This window comes from Gossypium hirsutum, chromosome A06 (genome assembly GCF_007990345.1).
Source record: "Gossypium hirsutum isolate 1008001.06 chromosome A06, Gossypium_hirsutum_v2.1, whole genome shotgun sequence".
NCBI lineage: Eukaryota > Viridiplantae > Streptophyta > Magnoliopsida > Malvales > Malvaceae > Gossypium > Gossypium hirsutum.
The window spans coordinates 16,391,758-16,410,018 of record NC_053429.1 but is presented as its reverse complement, the minus strand read 5'-3'; the positions used below and the strand labels follow the sequence as shown (position 1 = coordinate 16,410,018).

Genomic DNA, 18,261 nt, shown 5'->3' with positions numbered 1-18,261 from the left:
ATTCACCGACATCATCAATGGTTTGAAGGCACTTGGGAAGGCTTATTCCAATAAACAAATGATGAAGAAATTGCTCAATAGCCTACCAAAAGAATGGGAAGCAAAACTAACGACTGTTGAGGAATCCAAATATTTGGATAAGCTTTCTTTAGATGAGCTCATAAGTTCACTCATCACCTATGAGATGAAGTTGGAGCATGGTAAATTTGCTTTATAGTCCTCCATCCAAGAAGAAAGCAACAATGATGCTGATGAAGAGTAGGATAATGAAAAAATAATCATATTTGTCAAGAAGTTCAAAAGATTAATGAAAATGGACAAAGGCAAGAGACTTCAAGAAAAGAAAACAGTTTGCTACATTTGCAAAAAGTCGGGGCACAACAAGTATAATTGTCCTTTGAAGAAGAAGCAAGAGAAAAAATAAAAGCCATGGTAGCTACTTGGAGTGATAGTGACTCTTCCAATGATGAGGGCTTTGACAAAATTTGTTTCATGTCTTTTGAATAGCAGGAGGTATCATCTGGAAAAAGAGATTTGGTGATGAATCACTAAAAATATAAATGTGGAAGAATTTATTGTAAGTTTTTTGAATATTAGGTATTTTTTTTGTTCTAGAAGACTGCACGAAATTTAATAATAATTTTAATTTTAATTTTAATTTTAGATTTAGATTTTATATAATATTTTGAAGCTTTTTTTATAATTTTTATATTTTTAATATTATTTTTTATTTTCAAATGATGATGCCACAAGTCACAATTAATGACTATCACGCCATCTTGTTTTAAGACTACTACTACTACTACAAAAAAAATCTCGAGTATTAAGCTATGACAAAAAAAAAATCATAAAATCAATTTAGGATATGTTTTAGGAGGCCAAATGAGTATTTGAGTTATAAATAAAGGTCAGATTCTAATTACAAATTACAACGGTACATTTCTTTAAATAAAGGAGACTACTTGTAGAAGGATTTAAAAATAGTATGCGTATATACTCTTTATAACAATTACCGATGAGGTAAACTGAAGGTGACATTATATATGCATAGATTTAATTAGCCATGTTAATATTAGTTATCATAGTATCATATTACATACAATATCTCTTCAAAAACATTCATTTATGATGTAGAGAACAAGTAAACGTCACTGTTTCCAAGTCACCTGTATACCAAAAGAATATTATCATTCACAGCCGAATCACTTACTTTGGATCTACAACATGCTTGCTGGCTTCTCATTTCTGTTTTTCCCACACCCATTTCCAAAACGAACTTCCAATTTATGTAAAATTGGTAGTCTGTCGACAGAAAATCAACAGCTAGCAGTCAGCGGCCGCTTGATGCATCTGGATTTCAGAAATACACCAAAATCTAAATTTGCTAGTTGTAGTTCTCAATATAAAAATGCCAGTGACTGATTTTAGATGTGTGTGCATCTTCTATAGTTTCCTAATTCTCGATGTGTTCTTGGATCATTCCATGTATGCCTGCAAAAGAAAATAAGAATAAGCAAACCTTGCAGATGGTAAACCACATACTTGGAGAACCCTTGGTCGGAGCTAAGGTGCATTTTATTCCCTAATTAGGGTAAGTTGGAGTCTTTAAGACCCATAGATTCCGCGAGTTCCCTATCAGCAAAATTGTCCGCTTGTTCCTATAAACCACATTTAACTCGATGATTAGATATGTGTGATAAGGCATATTGACTTACAGTTGGAAATATAAATGGATCCCAACAATCAACTGTTCATATGTTAATTTTCCAAAAGGTCGGATAGTCAATACCTGAAGACGATGTAACAAGTACATCAAGAAGAGATGTACAAATACCTGCATATAATTTTTGTCATTGTTATTATAGAATTTAATCCATATATAACACATTTCTACAAAGAGAAGGAGAAACTGTTCTTACAAGATAGCATAGCAAGATTATTCGAGCTGCTGGATATCGCCAAAGAAATCTTATGGCCCTAACAGATACTGAATCCAGTAATTTCACAACCTTCTGTAACTGCACGAGGCAGGTTGAAACATGGGTCAGAATAAACAATGGGGATGATAAGTTGGTTTCGGGATACAAGAGGGAGAATACCTGTATGCTAGCAACAGCCATGTGACGGTGATGCAAGGGAAGGGGTCTGCAGTTTTGAAAATATCAAAAGTAACCACGTCATTAAATTAAGAGGAAGCAAATATATTCATGCAGGGGATAGGAGAGCCAATATGAATGTAGGATGGACATCTTTTTGATTTCGCTTCACATCTATTTATACTCCATACCAGTACTAGGAAGAGCATATGTTAAAGCCAAAATGAATAACTCAATCACAAGAGTCAAAGCCTAAATATTTACACACAGTATTCTAATTTGAAGGCACTACAGCCAAAAAAACCAATGCAAGAACAACAGCCAAGGTATCAACAAAAATAAGCGCATATGGTCAGTTAATGGATGATTCAGCCCTGCAGATTCCACTCTCAAAGATTTTCTTTTCTTTTCTTTTCTTATTTCCCTTTTCTACCTTCTTACCAAAGAATGAGAATTTAGAAATTCTAGTTATAACGGTTGCATAATATTACACTTTCATCTCATTGAACTTAAGGCTGCACCATGATGCTTTCCTTATGGGCTATGTTAAAAACTGAGAGGTAAATGTCTAAGTTGCAAAGAAACCAATTCATTCCCAACTTAGCGCTAACATCAGCTATACTATTTCATTCTTTCATCCAAAGGAAAGATGTATGTAAATAATCATATCAGGAGATCTAATTGAGCCCAACAGAACACCTACAACAGCTGATTGTTCTGCAGAACATACAATTTATAAGCTTCAAGTTAATCAAATATGAGTAATTTTAACAAATCATGTTTCCTCAAATGAAAACCAGTCTGAAAGGGAAGGTAACATATATTCTTTTACTTGCTAAAACTTGCAGATAAAGGGTCTAAGGATTGTAATCTAATAAAACAAAAAGCTTAACATACTCAAGTGCTTTGATTTCAGTGTCTTCCTCCCAGGACATTGATGCCCGACGAGGAACTCTACTTCTTTCTACTTCAACCTGTTGATTGTAATAGTACATCACAAGCAAAAAACAATGATATTAAATATAATTAGTTCTAACAAGACATAGACAATCAGTCCTGTAGCAGAGAAATCACTAAACCTGTGCTTCCTGAAGACGCTTTATTTCCTTCTCCAACTGGAACTCGGCTGCAGCTTTTTCACTAGCCATAGTTTCTAACTGCGTTTGCTTGTTGTACTGCATAATGGTGTAGCCCCAAGAAGTCAGCCCAAACAAATAGGTGTTACAAGAACAAGTGAAAAAGTAAACCTCAGTTTCTATTACCAAAAGGTCAGTTAATTCACGGTAGCGTTTCTCTAGCTCCATATGCTCCTGAGAGTAGGCAACGACATAAGACAATGCTTGGGTGGATTTAAAACATACAACTGAATGTACCATGACGAAATATACTTTAAAAACTTGCATATATAAAACAACTGAACTAGATTCCATTACGTTTTCAGAGTAGCAAGAACACTTAAGACCTCAGATGTCAACAACAGTAACTCAGTGCCACAGGTTCTAGTTTGGTGATTCTCAATTTCTAATATGACTTCAGTGTGGGGCATGGCATGGATGTTTTCTACAGCTAAAGTTTGTGGCAAAACCGGCCCCATACAGTCAAGTACATTTCAGGACATGAGTACATGACAACTTTAAGGGAAAAGCCAACAAAATCAAGTTATGAATACAGCAAGGACAGATTGTTCCCTAGTCATCTGTGATATACAAAAAGATCTGACAACTTTGAGGAGTTGGTTGAACCCAAACATTCAAGAGAACAAAGTCATGTAACTTGGCAGTTGATATGCATCTAGATAAAGAAGACAAGCAATAAAAGTTAAGGCTCCATGACTACTAAGTTCAGCAGTCACGACTCACGACAATAAACACTTAGAGTTTATATACAGCAACCATACAATCAACAAAGCTATATTTCATTTCTGACTAGAATATTCTGACCGAAGTGTATGCATATATGTGTTTGAAGTAAGAAAAACAGAAGAATAAATTTGAACTGTTACCTGTCGAGAATAATGCTCAGCATCCCTCTTCATGGCAGCCATTTCAACCCTCATTTTCTGCAGTTCAGCCTGCAGCCAGGAAAAGTGGTCAAAGAAAACAAATCCAAAAATCAGCCAGCAAAGAAACCAGAATAATCTTACTATAATTGTACAATATAGAAAAGAGGAAAACATTTTTTTGATACTTGCCTCTAACAAAGAGAGCTTGCTCTCAGCATCTCTTTGACCTCTGCGTGCACGCTCTACTTCCTCCTGCCATGCCTGCATCTAATAAAACCATCTTTAAGTCATCATTTTCTCAATTACTACAGTTGATGCAACAGCTAAAGGCCACATATTATGCCTGTAAGTAGATTTTAAATGGATTTTGAACTTTTGAACTTCAGAATGTTCTTAATGACATAGAATCCATGTCCCAGTAGACAACATTATGCATATCCCATAAGTAGGTGCTTTTGATTGCTAGGCTCTGGCTGTATGTGTTGAAAAGTCAACAAAGGTAGGAAGCAACTTGTTAAAAAGGTTGAGCAAGTTGCACCGAATGTTGAAAAGTTGAATGGGATAATTGCAATTTTGGTCCCTAATTTTTTAGGCCATTTGCAAGTTAGTCCCTGAACTTCAACTATAAATAGGCCTAACCATTTCTCATTTCAACCATCCCAACCAATCTTTCTCTCTTAGTTTTCTCTCTTCTCCCATTTGAGAATTCTTAAGGAATTCTATTTGTTTGTAATATTTTGGAGATAGTAAAGTTATCATTTGGTGTTAGTGCCCGAGGACGTAGGTATAATTTACCGAACCTCGTTAAATCTCTTGTGTTCTTTCTTGTCCTATTTTTCTTTCAATATTTGAGGGTATAATAGTAGTATTTAATTGTGCTATTAAATTACTATAGAAGGGATATTCTGTCTAAGGAAAGACTTGGTATTTAAGAGATCCATGTGATCCACCTCTCTTCCCTGGGAATTGAACTTTGTGTGATTTTTTAGTACAATAATTTACACGCTTCCGACCCTATTGGAACAACAAGTGGTATCAAGAGCCGAAGGTTAATCGTAGTATGCTCTGTGGTTGCAGTTTAAACTGATCTTCCACATCAGAAAAGATTTCCTTAGGTATATTGAAAGATTATGGAGAAAACGGTCGGTGTAGGAGCTTCAACATCGTCCATGTGGACAAGACCGACAATTGCAAATGCAAGATTGGCCGTGGAGATCTTTGATGGCACGGGCCATTTTGGTATGTGGCAAAGTGAGGTTCTAGATGCCCTTTTTCAGCAGGGTCTAGACATTGCCATTGATGAAGAGAAACCAGATGATGTACAGGAGAAAGATTGGAAGGCAATCAATCGGTTGGCATGTGGCACAATTCGATCATGCCTTTCTCGAGAGCAGAGGTATGCTTTTTCAAAGGAGACTTCTACAAATAAGTTGTGGGTGGCACTTGAAGAAAAATTTTTGAAGAAAAACAGTCAAAATAAGCTCCACTTGAAGAAAAGACTGTTTCGCTTCACATACGTCCCAAGTACCACAATGAATGATCACATCACCAAATTTAATCAGTTAGTCACTGATTTGCTGAATATGGATGAGACATTCAAAAATGAAGATTTGGCTTTGATGCTGTTGGGGTCACTTCCTGAGGAGTTTGAGTTCCTAGAAACTACTCTACTTCATGGCAGGAGTGATATATCTCTGAGCGAAGTCTGTGCGGCCTTATACAGTTATGAACAGAGAAAGAAGGACAAACAGAAAAACTCAATCAGAGATACAGAAGCTTTAGTAGTCCGAGGTCGTTCATACACTCGGAAGAAAACTCAAAAGGAGAGATCAAAGTCAAAGTCCAGACTCGGGAAAGATGAATGTGCTTTTTGTCATGAGAAAGGCCACTGGAAGAAAAATTGTCCAAAGCTGAAGAATAAGGGAAAAGCTGCTGTAGATGCTTGTGTTGCTAAGCATGATACTAGTGACTCTGAACTATCACTGGTTGAATCATCATCGTCGTTCCATTCAGATGAGTGGATATTGGATTCGGGTTGTACCTATCATATGTCCTCTAACCGGGAGTGGTTCTCTGATTTAGTAGAACTAAATGGAGTTGTTTATATGGGCAATGACAATGCCTGTAAAACTGTTGGGATAGGTTCAATCCAATTAAAGAATCAAGATGGATCAACCAGAGTTCTGACTGATGTTCGGTACGTGCCCAGTTTGAAGAAAAATCTTATCTCATTGGGAGCCTTGGAATCCAATGGTTCAGTTGTTACTATGAGAGATGGGATTTTGAAAGTGACATCTGGCGCACTTGTGATATTGAAGGGCATCAGGAAAAATAACTTATATTACTACCAAGGTAGTACAATTATTGGAGCAGTCGCTGCAGCTTCCGGTAACAAAGACTTGGACTCAATGCAGTTGTGGCATATGAAGTTGGGACATGCCAGCAAAAAATCCTTGCAAATTCTGGCAAAGCAAGGATTGTTGAAAGGTGCAAAGGCTTGCAAATTAAAATTTTGTGAGCACTGTGTTCTGGGAAAGCAAAAGAGAGTGAAATTCGGCACTGCTATCCATAATACAAAAGGTATTTTGGAATACATTCACTCAGATGTGTGGGGGCCTTCTAAAACACCTTCGTTGGGAGGAAAACACTACTTTGTTACTTTTGTTGATGACTTTTCCAGAAGAGTTTGGGTGTATACCATGAAAACTAAAGATGAAGTGCTTGGAGTTTTTCTTAAATGGAAAACTATGATCGAAAACCAGACTGGCAAGAAAATCAAGCGGCTTAGGACGGACAATGGAGGGGAATATAAAAGTGATCCGTTCTTCGATGTGTGCCAAGAGTATGGTATTGTTCGACACTTCACAGTTAGGGATACACCACAACAGAATGGAGTGGCAGAGCGTATGAATCGAACATTGCTGGAGAAAGTTCGATGTATGTTGTCCAATGCTGGGTTGGGCAAGCAATTTTGGGCTGAGGCTGTGACATACGCTGGCCATCTTGTTAATCGTTTGCCATCATCTGCATTAGAAAGAAAAACTCCTATGGAGGTATGGTCTGGAAAACCGGCTACAGATTATGATTCCTTACATGTGTTTGGATCCACTGCATATTACCATGTGAAGGAGTCAAAGTTAGATCCGAGGGCAAAGAAAGCTCTCTTTATGGGAATCACTTCTGGAGTGAAGGGATTTCGTCTTTGGTGCTTAAGCACAAAGAAAATGATTTGTAGCAGAGATGTTACCTTTGATGAATCTGCCACATTGAAAAAGGTAGCAGATAAAGATATTCAGACGAGCAATACTCCACAGCAGGTGGAGTGTACTCCAAAACAGGTGGAGTTTGAGCAGATGGGAATTTGCCCAGTTAATAAGTCTAATTCTCCAGCCACAATGGAGGAATTAGAGGTTGAAGAGGTTCTGACCCAAGAACCACTAAGTACACCAGAACCAGTTGCAGTTGCAAGGCCACGGAGAGAAATTCGTAAACCTGCTCGATTTACTGATATGGTGGCCTACGCCCTTCCCGTTGATGATATTCCTATCACTTATCAAGAAGCAATGCAAAGCTTAGAAAGTGATAAATGGAAAAGCGCCATGGATGAAGAAATGCAGTCTCTCCTGAAGAACAATACTTGGGAGTTGGCGCAATTACCGAAAGGTAAAAGGGCAATCGGATGCAAGTGGGTATTCGCAAAGAAAGATGGATCTCCTAGCAAAAAGGATATTCGCTACAAGGCAAGATTGGTAGCTAAAGGCTACGCTCAGAAGGAGGGAATTGACTACAATGATGTATTTTCCCCTGTTGTGAAGCATTCCTCCATTAGAATTTTGTTGGCCTTGGTAGCACAGTTGAATTTGGAGCTAGCTCAACTTGATGTTAAGACGGCTTTCTTGCATGGTGAGTTAGAAGAGGAGATCTATATGACTCAGCCAGAAGGATACATAGATGCTGGTGGTAGAAATTGGGTTTGTAAGCTTAACAAATCGCTATATGGATTGAAGCAATCCCCGAGGCAGTGGTACAAGCGATTTGATAGCTTTATGAGAAGGCAGAAGTACACAAGAAGCAAATATGACAATTGTGTGTATTTGCAGAAGCTGCATGACGGATCTTTCATTTATCTACTCTTGTATGTTGATGATATGTTAATCGCTTCGAAAAGCCAAAATGAGATAGATAAGCTGAAGGCTCAGTTGAATCAAGAGTTCGAGATGAAAGATCTAGGTGAGGCCAAGAAGATTCTCGGCATGGAGATAAGTAGAGATAGACAGAGAGGCAAGCTTTATTTGAATCAGAAGCAATATCTGAAAAAGGTATTACAATGTTTTGGTGTAAATGAAAACACAAAACATGTAAGTACCCCACTTGCTTCTCATTTGAAACTTAGTGCTCAATTATCTCCGAAAACTAAAGAAGAAAGAGAATATATGGCAAAAGTCCCATATGCTAATGCAGTTGGGAGTTTGATGTATGCGATGGTGTGTACGAGGCCTGACATTTCACAAGCTGTTGGAGTTGTGAGCAGGTATATGCATGATCCTGGAAAAGGACATTGGCAAGCTGTGAAATGGATTCTACGGTATCTTCGAAAAACCGTAGATGTTGGTTTAATTTTTGAACAGGATGAAGCACTTGGTCAGTTTGTAGTTGGATATGTTGATTCCGACTTTGCTGGTGATTTAGATAAACGTCGTTCAACTACGGGGTATTTGTTTACTCTTGCGAAAGCCCCAGTGAGTTGGAAGTCTACCTTACAGTCTACAGTAGCTGTGTCTACTACAGAGGCAGAATATATGGCAGTTACAGAAGCTGTTAAGGAGGCTATTTGGCTTAATGGATTATTGAAAGACTTGGGAGTTGTTCAAAGTCACATTAGTCCATATTGTGACAGTCAAAGCGCTATTCATTTAGCGAAAAATCAAGTCTATCATTCAAGAACCAAGCATATCGACGTAAGATATCACTTTGTGCGGGAAGTCTTTGAAAAAGAAAAAATTCTACTTGAGAAGATTCCGACAACAGATAATCCCGCAGATATGATGACCAAGGTGGTAACAACAATCAAGTTTAATCATTGTTTGAACTTGATTAACATCCTGAGAATTTGAGCACCTTTAGGTGTATGGCGCTCGAGAGCGCATTTGGAGGCACTACAAAAGATAGCTTTATCGAATTTGGGGAGTTGAAGGAAGTATGTGAAGATGTGATTATCCTAATCAAATCTTCAAGGTGGAGATTGTTGAAAAGTCAACAAAGGTAGGAAGCAACTTGTTAAAAAGGTTGAGCAAGTTGCACCGAATGTTGAAAAGTTGAATGGGATAATTGCAATTTTGGTCCCTAATTTTTTAGGCCATTTGCAAGTTAGTCCCTGAACTTCAACTATAAATAGGCCTAACCATTTCTCATTTCAACCATCCCAACCAATCTTTCTCTCTTAGTTTTCTCTCTTCTCCCATTTGAGAATTCTTAAGGAATTCTATTTGTTTGTAATATTTTGGAGATAGTAAAGTTATCATCTGGTGTTAGTGCCCGAGGACGTAGGTATAATTTACCGAACCTCGTTAAATCTCTTGTGTTCTTTCTTGTCCTATTTTTCTTTCAATATTTGAGGGTATAATAGTAGTATTTAATTGTGCTATTAAATTACTATAGAAGGGATATTCTGTCTAAGGAAAGACTTGGTATTTAAGAGATCCATGTGATCCACCTCTCTTCCCTGGGAATTGAACTTTGTGTGATTTTTTAGTACAATAATTTACACGCTTCCGACCCTATTGGAACAACAGTATGGAAATGGTCCAGTGACATTTCCAAGATAGAATTGAGACAGTTATATCTTCAACATATGTACCTGAACCATTTGATTTGCCTCTTCTGGGGACTTCTTTTGTCCATGACGAGCTCGAGCTACCAAATTTTGCAATTCTTGATTTAGAGAAGCACATTCAACCTGACATAATATCAGGTAAATATTAAGAGGCTTTTCACTTCATATTTTGCTCAGTCAAAGAGGTAAACTTTCATATAAAGCATTGTTACCAGTTTGTTTTATATACCTCAAGAAGTGCTAGCTTCTGCTCAAACTCTGCAGCTTTTGTTGTCCTCTCATCTGCAACCCTCTGAATAGCGAAACAAGCAACAATTTTACAATGCTTGTTGGAAATATATAGAGGGCCAAATGATCAATGGACACCTGTGCTGAACAAGGAAAGGGCACCAGCTTTGCTAAAAAAGTAGCAGTATTTTGAGCTCCAAACTGTAAATGGCATATTAACTACAGGACAGACTGTTGGTTTTTTATTTTTTATTCTTTTTTTAAATTAATGGAAAATAAATTAAACTAAGCTATGACACCATAATGGTGGAACTAATTGCAGTATCCTCATAAATAGCGCAATTGTAAACAAGTGTAGCAACAATGAAGGATAGCTTAAAGACAACAATCAACATAAAACTACTATATTGGTAAATATGAAGCTGAAAATGAGACGTCGAAATGCCTTTCAGATTAGTTAACCACTATCCTGATTAAAAATTTCATGTAATTGCCCTTTTTTCATCACTTCAGTATTTGAAACTCATGCAGATCATTAAAAACTGGTTTCCATGTTTTCTCGGAGAAAGAGTCGTGGTAAATAAGATTGTGAAGATATTACCAGGTAACAGATCTTAGAAACACCAGAATCCAAGAATTCAGAGTGCCAACATCCAATGAACCATTTGAAAATAAATTAAACTAAGCTATGACACCATAATGGTGAAACTAATTGCAGTATCCTCGTAAATAGCGCAATTGTAAACAAGTGCAGCAACAATGAAGGATAGCTTAAAGACAACAGTCAACATAAAACTACTATATTAGTAAATATGAAGCTGAAAATAAGATGTCGAAATGCCTTTGAGATTAGTTAACCATTATCCTGATTAAAAATTTCATGTAATTGCCCTTTTTTCATCACTTCAGTATTTGAAACTCATGCGGATCATTAAAAACTGGTTTCCATGTTTTCTCAGAGAAAGAGTTGTGGTAAATAAGATTGTGAAGATATACCAGGTAACAGATCTTAGAAACACCAGAATCCAAGAATTCAGAGTGCAAACATCCAATGAACCATTTGAATAACATATTTGTCTATTATATGGCAACTTCTGTAGCACAATTCCAAACTAATACAAAAAAAAAACATATTTGTCTTAACAACCTTGCATTGCCAAGATTATAAGTGCCAAAAGTGATTAAAAATGCAAATATGTTTGCAAATGAAATTTCCTGGATAATGATATTTACAAATCCAAAGTTGACAGATGTTCACCAAACAGATATTAAATGTAAAATTTCTACCACATCAAGGCATTTACTTGAAACGACTGACATCCACTTGAAAAAAGAATGAGGAAGAGACTAATCCTGAAAGGCCAATATTACATTCAACTCAAAGTTTTTTTGAATATGCAATACTAGGTTACCCAATTATCAAGCAAAACGATAATATTACGCATGCAAATTAGGTGATGATTTGCCATGAATCAGAAACAAAGAATCCTTACATTACCTGGATCCTAGCTAGAGCCGTGGATGCCTCAACCGCTTGATGTTCCAACTCCACTTCCCTTTCCATTGCAGCCTGTTCCAAAAATTAGAGATTATTTGAGTGCAAGATAACAACAAAATGTATATAAATTGATGTTCCAAATATGGACCATTTTAGTAGCATTATGTGCTGCACGTTCTTCTTCTGCTCTCCTTTCTGCAGAAGCCAGCTCCTCACGTAGGGCCTAACAGAGAAGTAAACAAATAGATCAACAAGATCATAATGATATAATTGCTTATATGCATTTTTTGTGTGTGAATACACATGCACGTGCAAGCAAGAAAGAACTAATTAGTTTACCTGCAGCATCCTTGTCTCTGTCAATTCCCTGTTTCTCATAACAGACTCCATGCTTGCCTGATGGTGTACGATAAAAAGTATTAACAAACTTCTTATGATCAAATGGCACAAGTCGAGAGCACATACTGACTGGTAGTTGACAGAGAGACAATGTCTAACGTTGAGGCCAAGTAAAGGAGCAATTAGCAAGCAGGAGAGAAATACAGAAGCAGACATGCATTTTACAATTTGCTTAAAGGCTAACAGGAATTCATGAATGGGCTGATCCTTTGGTTCTTTATCAGAAGAAAAGCATGGCTAACATAAGTATTTGGTAGGATCAATATCTTTCTATTTAGCTTCTAAAGCTATTAATAGTTAGATATACAGAAGCCAGGGTGATAAAAAGTATGGCTTTTAAGCTAAACCATATAAATCCACCCACTGAATCAAAGAATTCCAAGACCCTAAATATATTTCATTTCATGCAACTTGAAAATTGCCACAATTCTATGAGCCACTAAACAAAGACCACATTTTATGTAAGATAGTGCTCGGAAAACTAGGGGGTTAGAGTTAAACCTGAAGTGATGCCAGATTCCCTTCAGATAAAGCAGCTTGTTTCTTAAGCGCATCCATAGAGTTGACAAGCACCTCAATCTCAGAGTTCTTTGCTGCCAAAGCCTCAACCATATTTGCCTCTACCTTTGTTACTTCACTCTTACATAAAAATAAATCTTTCTGTAGTTGTTTTATGTGAGCCTCATAAGATTTACTCAGCTCTCTCTGTAAGCGGAGCAATTTAGTATTAAAACAATACTCCTTAAATTGCATCCAGAACAAGTGTGACTAAACCTTGAAAATATATCTAAAAGGAGAAAAAAGATAGATTGATGTACCTCAGCAATTAGAAGCTCCTCAAGCTGTGCATTCTCAGATTTGTATTCTTGAAGACGAGATGAAAGTCCAGCACAAACCTGTGAAACAGTGTACAAAATTTGTTAGAAATTCCAAATTGAAGAAAGAAAAAAAAATGCGAGAGAGTAGAAACAGCAAAATGTCTAATCTGTGAGCGATTACTTAGGAGACACTATGTCATTTATCATCCTACTGCCACATCCCTTAAGTACAGATTCTGAACTCATCTTTTCTAAAGTAGCAAATAATAAAACTTAGTCCCAATATCTCTGAGAAAGAAAAACCAATAAATTCAGAGAGCTTACCCGAGCCAGTCTTGCCTCTTTCGATTGACCTGTGGAATTGGTGGTTTTAAGCAATCCTTGAGCCTGAACAAAAACTAAAGAAATAGTGAATAAAGCTTTTAAATTGGAGGCATGAGAAGATTTGAGGACATGAGCTACAATTTCAGATCGAATATATTTGTCACCTCCTCAAGGTGGTCCTGAACTGGAGGAGTGTTAGCATTTTGTTCTCGTGGCTTCTTCTGATTCACAGGAGTTCCAACTTTAATATCATCTTCTTTTAATTGAGCTTCAATGTTAACAGGAGAATCAGCAAATAAAGGTTGTGACCTCTCTTGGTCAGTCTTTGAAATAACATCTGCATTTTGGGATTCAATATTTTGGCAACCATCAGCTAAATGATCTTCACTAGCAACCTGAATATCTTTGGCAGCTAATGGTGAAGAACGGTGCTCCACAAGAACATTAGAGGCATGCTCATTGAGAAGCTTGCCATTTGAAGTTGACAAGGAAGCTTCTGTGTTGCTAACAGTTGCAGAGACTTCTTCCTGATCAGTATCATGTTTAACCACATTGGTATCCAATGGCTCAGGTGAAGGAAATCCAGGATTATCTTTCTCACTGTTGCTATACAACTCGCTACTTATTTGGACCATAGATGTAGCACTAGGGTTTCCCTCATTTTTAGAAGAAAGAGTACCCTTATCTTTATATAGTGTTACCTCTGATTGTAATACTTCTGAACTTGTTTCTTCACGTACAGCATCACTAGTTTTGGGAGATTTAGTTGTGGGAAGTTTTTTCTGAGCCTGCAAAGAAGAAAAACAACCAATTAAAATTTTTTTATGAACATATTTGCTTTAAATGAGTACACTTAGAACTAATTTAAGCTTGTATGTTTCTAATACCTTTTTCCTTGTCTTTGTCTTTTCTGCTGAAGAACCTTGCACATTAGAAGCATTGCAATTAAAAGGGGGAAGATATGTGTGTGTGCGTGTGCATGTGCGTCTGAGAAACAGAAGAATGAGAGGAGCCAGAGAGAGACAGAAAACAGATATTGTGATTCAGAAAACAAGAAGGCAGAATTATTAGTTATTATAATAAAACTCAAACAGAATTTAAATGAAGTTAAGATTTTACTTTTCTACTCAGAGTTCAAGCTGATATTATAGTTTAATTTCCACCTTGGTTGTAAATCAATCTTAGGATGATATTAAAAGGAATATCTATATGTTGATTTTCTAAGCAAATGATCCCCATAGAAGATGGACATTTGTATTAATAGACAAACAGACTTTTTAAACTTTAGTCTCTCTATTGGACAAACACACTGTTGATATAACCATGAATAAGAAATTGCTAGTGCAAAGACACCAAACCACATTTTTCACATTGATTTATGCATGCAAATAACCCCTTGATTTGGAACCCTAACCTTGTGGCTGAGAATCTGATTGCTCTTCTGACAGTTCACTAGCAACCAGCTTTGCTCTTCGATCTACAACTTCAAATAAATCTGGTCCAAAATAGTAAGTTACCTTCAATTGTCATGAATCAATAAAAAGGAAATCTGATTGCTATTTTCACTGATGGGTGGCCAGCATTGCCTAGATTAACAATTAAGATATCAAACAATAAGGTGAAGAAGAACTTGATACTTACAGACTCTCCAAAACTGCTAAAGGTTGAGATCATATGAATTTTAACCTTTGCATACCATTATATAGGCACGTTTATCCAGAATATTTAAATAAAAGAAAGGATGAAAAAACATTACAGCAATCTATGAAAAACCAATATGCAGCAACAAATAGATGAAAAGGATTGAGTAACCCACTGCCAATCAACCAATGCAGCTATTTTTTAATATCAGCTCTCTAGATCAGGCCTCAAGATTCAAACAAAACACAATAGTTTTTGTTTGAAATATTATTTTTCTATGGAGCAGAGAATATTCAGACTTCCAAGTGACAGTGAAAATTTCAAAAACTCTAACATGGATCCAAAATAACATCCCCTAGAAAAAAATTTAAAACTATATCAAGAGCTACAAAACCTACCCCTAATATAGAACCCAAACATTCACAATATCTGAAGCTCTCAGATACAGGTCAACTTATTCTATACAACAGATCAAAATTTCTTATCTAATTTTCTCAACTCTGTGTAATGGCCACGATAAAATGGCAAACAAAACACAATAGTTTTTGTTTGAAATATTATTTTTCTATGGAGCAGAGAATATTCAGACTTCCAAGTGACAGTGAAAATTTCAAAAACTCTAACATGGATCCAAAATAACATTCCCTATAAAAAAATTTAAAACTATATCAAGAGCTACAAAACCTACCCCTAATATAGAACCCAAACATTCACAATATCTGAAGCTCTCAGATACAGGTTGACTTATTCTATACAACAGATCAAAATTTCTTATCTAATTTTCTCAACTCTGTGTAATGGCCACGATAAAATGGAAAACAAACCACATGTTTTTTACTCATAGTCATAACAAGAAACAACCAAAAAAGAAGCAGAAAACGATAATAATTTTAATACTCCTACCACAATGTCAATTTCATCCAGCAAAGCTTTTGCTAATACATGTTTGCTTAAGCTAACCAAATAATAGCCATTGAACTCAAGCTTACCCTTAATAGATCCCTGGCATTGGCATTACCAAGAGTAGCCAATAATAAAGAAAAACTAGAATCCTTTAGACAATCCAAAATCTAATAAAAGCAAATCCCTTGCAAATAGTAATTCTAAATTTCCTCGAACAGATAAACATGCCAGTCTTAACAACATTACTAGAGTAAGCTTAACCGCTTTTTCACTATTTACTTCAAACTATGTTAATTGCCAAACACGAAATCAGATGTGGATCTCATAACAAAATAACTACAATCTTCTTGCTCTTAGTTTATACCCAGCTAATCACCAGGAGATACAAAGTAATTTCAAAAGTTAACAAATAACATTATACTAAGCAACCTAATCCATTAAAAACTCACGTTTAATCCCACGACATTATGATTTAATGATTCAAAGTTTTAGATCAGACGTTCAAATTCAATTAAAGTTTTAAAAATGAAAAATTAAAACAACAAATGAAATGTAGATTGGAACAAATTGGAGGAGAAGAGTCACACCTTCGGCGACTTTGAACCACGAAGCCATTAGTTATGAATGAAATCGTGCACTAGAGATGGATCCACGGAGCGTCCATGCACCGGCAAATAAGATTATGAGAAGGCGCCGGTACGATTTGGCTAGCAATAATGAAATGGTAACGAACTCGTTTCTCTGCTAAGATCAAGACCGCGGGGGGCTCTTAACAAACTGAAAATATTATTCGAAATTTTGGATTGCATTCCAGATTGCTTAGATGAAAAAAAAAACTTATATATAACTTTTTAATATTACATGATTAAAAATAAATAAATTCGATAATAAAAATAAATTTTAGCATTTGAAATAAAAAATAAACCTGCTAACTAAAAATTTGTCCTTTTAGTTTCCTTTCAAATTGAGAATGCTACTTTAATTACATATCAAGTTATTGACTAACATTTAGTTCGGTTAGCATCAGCAACGGCCTAGTAATATTTAATATTTATATAATATTAATATTAAGTATTATTATAGTCTTTACTTGGGCTTTACATAAAATGATAAATTGCATCAATACTCCCCCAATTATGTATAATTTTTGTTTTGGTCAATCAACTAGAAAAAGTTATAAATTAGTCATCAATATCTTTAAGCGACTGTCAAAATTTTACGTGTATAATAATAAATTTAGTCATCAACATTTATATTTTTTATTAATTTGATCTGGATTTTATTTAAAATTATACAAGAATCAAAATTATCATGTCAACATTTAGAAATTTAATAAATTAAAAATAATAATATATGTAAAAATATTAAAAGAATTACAAATATTTCAAATTCAAGTTTTATCTTCTTTTCTTTCTTATTCTATTTTTTATGTCTTCCTTCATAAAATTAAACAATGCCTTTTTTTCTTTTATTTTTCAGTTCTTTCACAACAAACACCAAATCAAACTTTAAATTGACAAAATGATACAGGGTAATTTCAGAGGTAGAAGAATTAGAAAATAAGAAGATAAGAGTGAGAGAAGAAAGAGAAAATTAACAGAATTTGTGATGAGAAGAATACTCCAGTCCCTTCTCACATTTCATTCCTCTATATAACAGAATTCATTTTCTCCTCTGCAACATCCCAGCAGATTGACATCTAACAAAAATAACAAAATACTAGTATTAAGCCTGTTACTAAATAAGTCCAGCCCATAACATATAAAGTTTTAATTCAATCAAACTTATTTCTCTGCATCAATACTCGCTTGGTTGAAGAATCCTTGTCTCAAGGATTAAAATCTAGATATTGTTACCATAGCTCCCAAGTTGGAAAGAATTGAACCATGGAACTAGTACTTCAGTGGCTACATGGTCTCCCTTTCTAATCATCCTCCTGTAAGTATTTTAATCATCCTCCTGTATTGTAATTGGTTCCTAAGGGATGGTCCCATCATTAGCCATCAACGGTAATTGGGGCTGAGTAGGGGCTGCTCCCACATATTTTTTGAGCTGAGAAACATGAAACGTAGTGAACTTTCGAGCCAAGGGTAGGTTCAGTTTATAAGCAACATTACCATTTTTTTTCCAGGATGAGGAAGGGACCAAAGTACTTGGCTGCTAATTTCATATATGGTTGGTTGACTGTGGATTGTTTCCTGTAAGGTTGGAGCTTTAGGTAAACCCAATCTCCGACTTTGAACTCTCTATCAGATCTTCTTTTGTTAGCTAAAGACCACATTCAGTTTTGAGATCTTGTGAGGTAAATTTGCAGCATTTTAATGGCAACTTCTCGTGCCTACAAACTCCTATTCACAGCATGAACCTTTGATTTCCCGGGAAGGTAAGGTAGGTGTAAGGGTGGTGGCTGGCCATACACACGCTTCATAGGAGTGGTGTTGATGGATAAGTGGTGTGATTTATTGTACCACCTTTCAGCCAAGCGAAGCCAAAGGCTCCAGTCTTTTAGTTTCTCACCT

At 35.9% G+C, this 18,261-nt stretch overlaps 1 protein-coding gene across 13 annotated transcripts; it reads right to left on the bottom strand.

Annotated features, from left to right (window-relative positions):
• Positions 1 to 973: 973 nt before the first annotated feature.
• LOC107962729 (golgin candidate 1) lies at positions 974 to 16,570 on the bottom strand. Of its 13 annotated transcripts, none has more exons than XM_041115226.1 (23): positions 16,330 to 16,570; positions 14,613 to 14,693; positions 14,086 to 14,120; positions 13,900 to 13,986; positions 13,363 to 13,725; positions 13,199 to 13,261; positions 12,875 to 12,952; positions 12,558 to 12,761; positions 11,997 to 12,053; positions 11,806 to 11,880; positions 11,658 to 11,729; positions 10,161 to 10,223; positions 9,956 to 10,054; positions 4,288 to 4,365; positions 4,099 to 4,167; positions 3,359 to 3,406; positions 3,176 to 3,271; positions 2,994 to 3,070; positions 2,100 to 2,145; positions 1,920 to 2,018; positions 1,790 to 1,834; positions 1,543 to 1,658; positions 974 to 1,350 (listed from the first exon to the last, which is right to left on the bottom strand). In XM_041115226.1, the coding sequence occupies exons 1-22, from the start codon at positions 16,355 to 16,357 to the stop codon at positions 1,587 to 1,589; spliced, it is 1,935 nt and encodes a 644-aa protein (XP_040971160.1). In that variant the 5' UTR covers positions 16,358 to 16,570; the 3' UTR covers positions 974 to 1,350; positions 1,543 to 1,586. The 13 variants fall into 13 exon arrangements, 10 of the variants coding, with proteins under 10 accessions (XP_040971160.1, XP_040971161.1, XP_016754705.2 ...); XM_041115227.1 differs by having other exon boundaries at positions 4,288 to 4,359; XR_001701745.2 differs by having other exon boundaries at positions 1,520 to 1,658; positions 13,363 to 13,986.
• Positions 16,571 to 18,261: the final 1,691 nt, after the last annotated feature.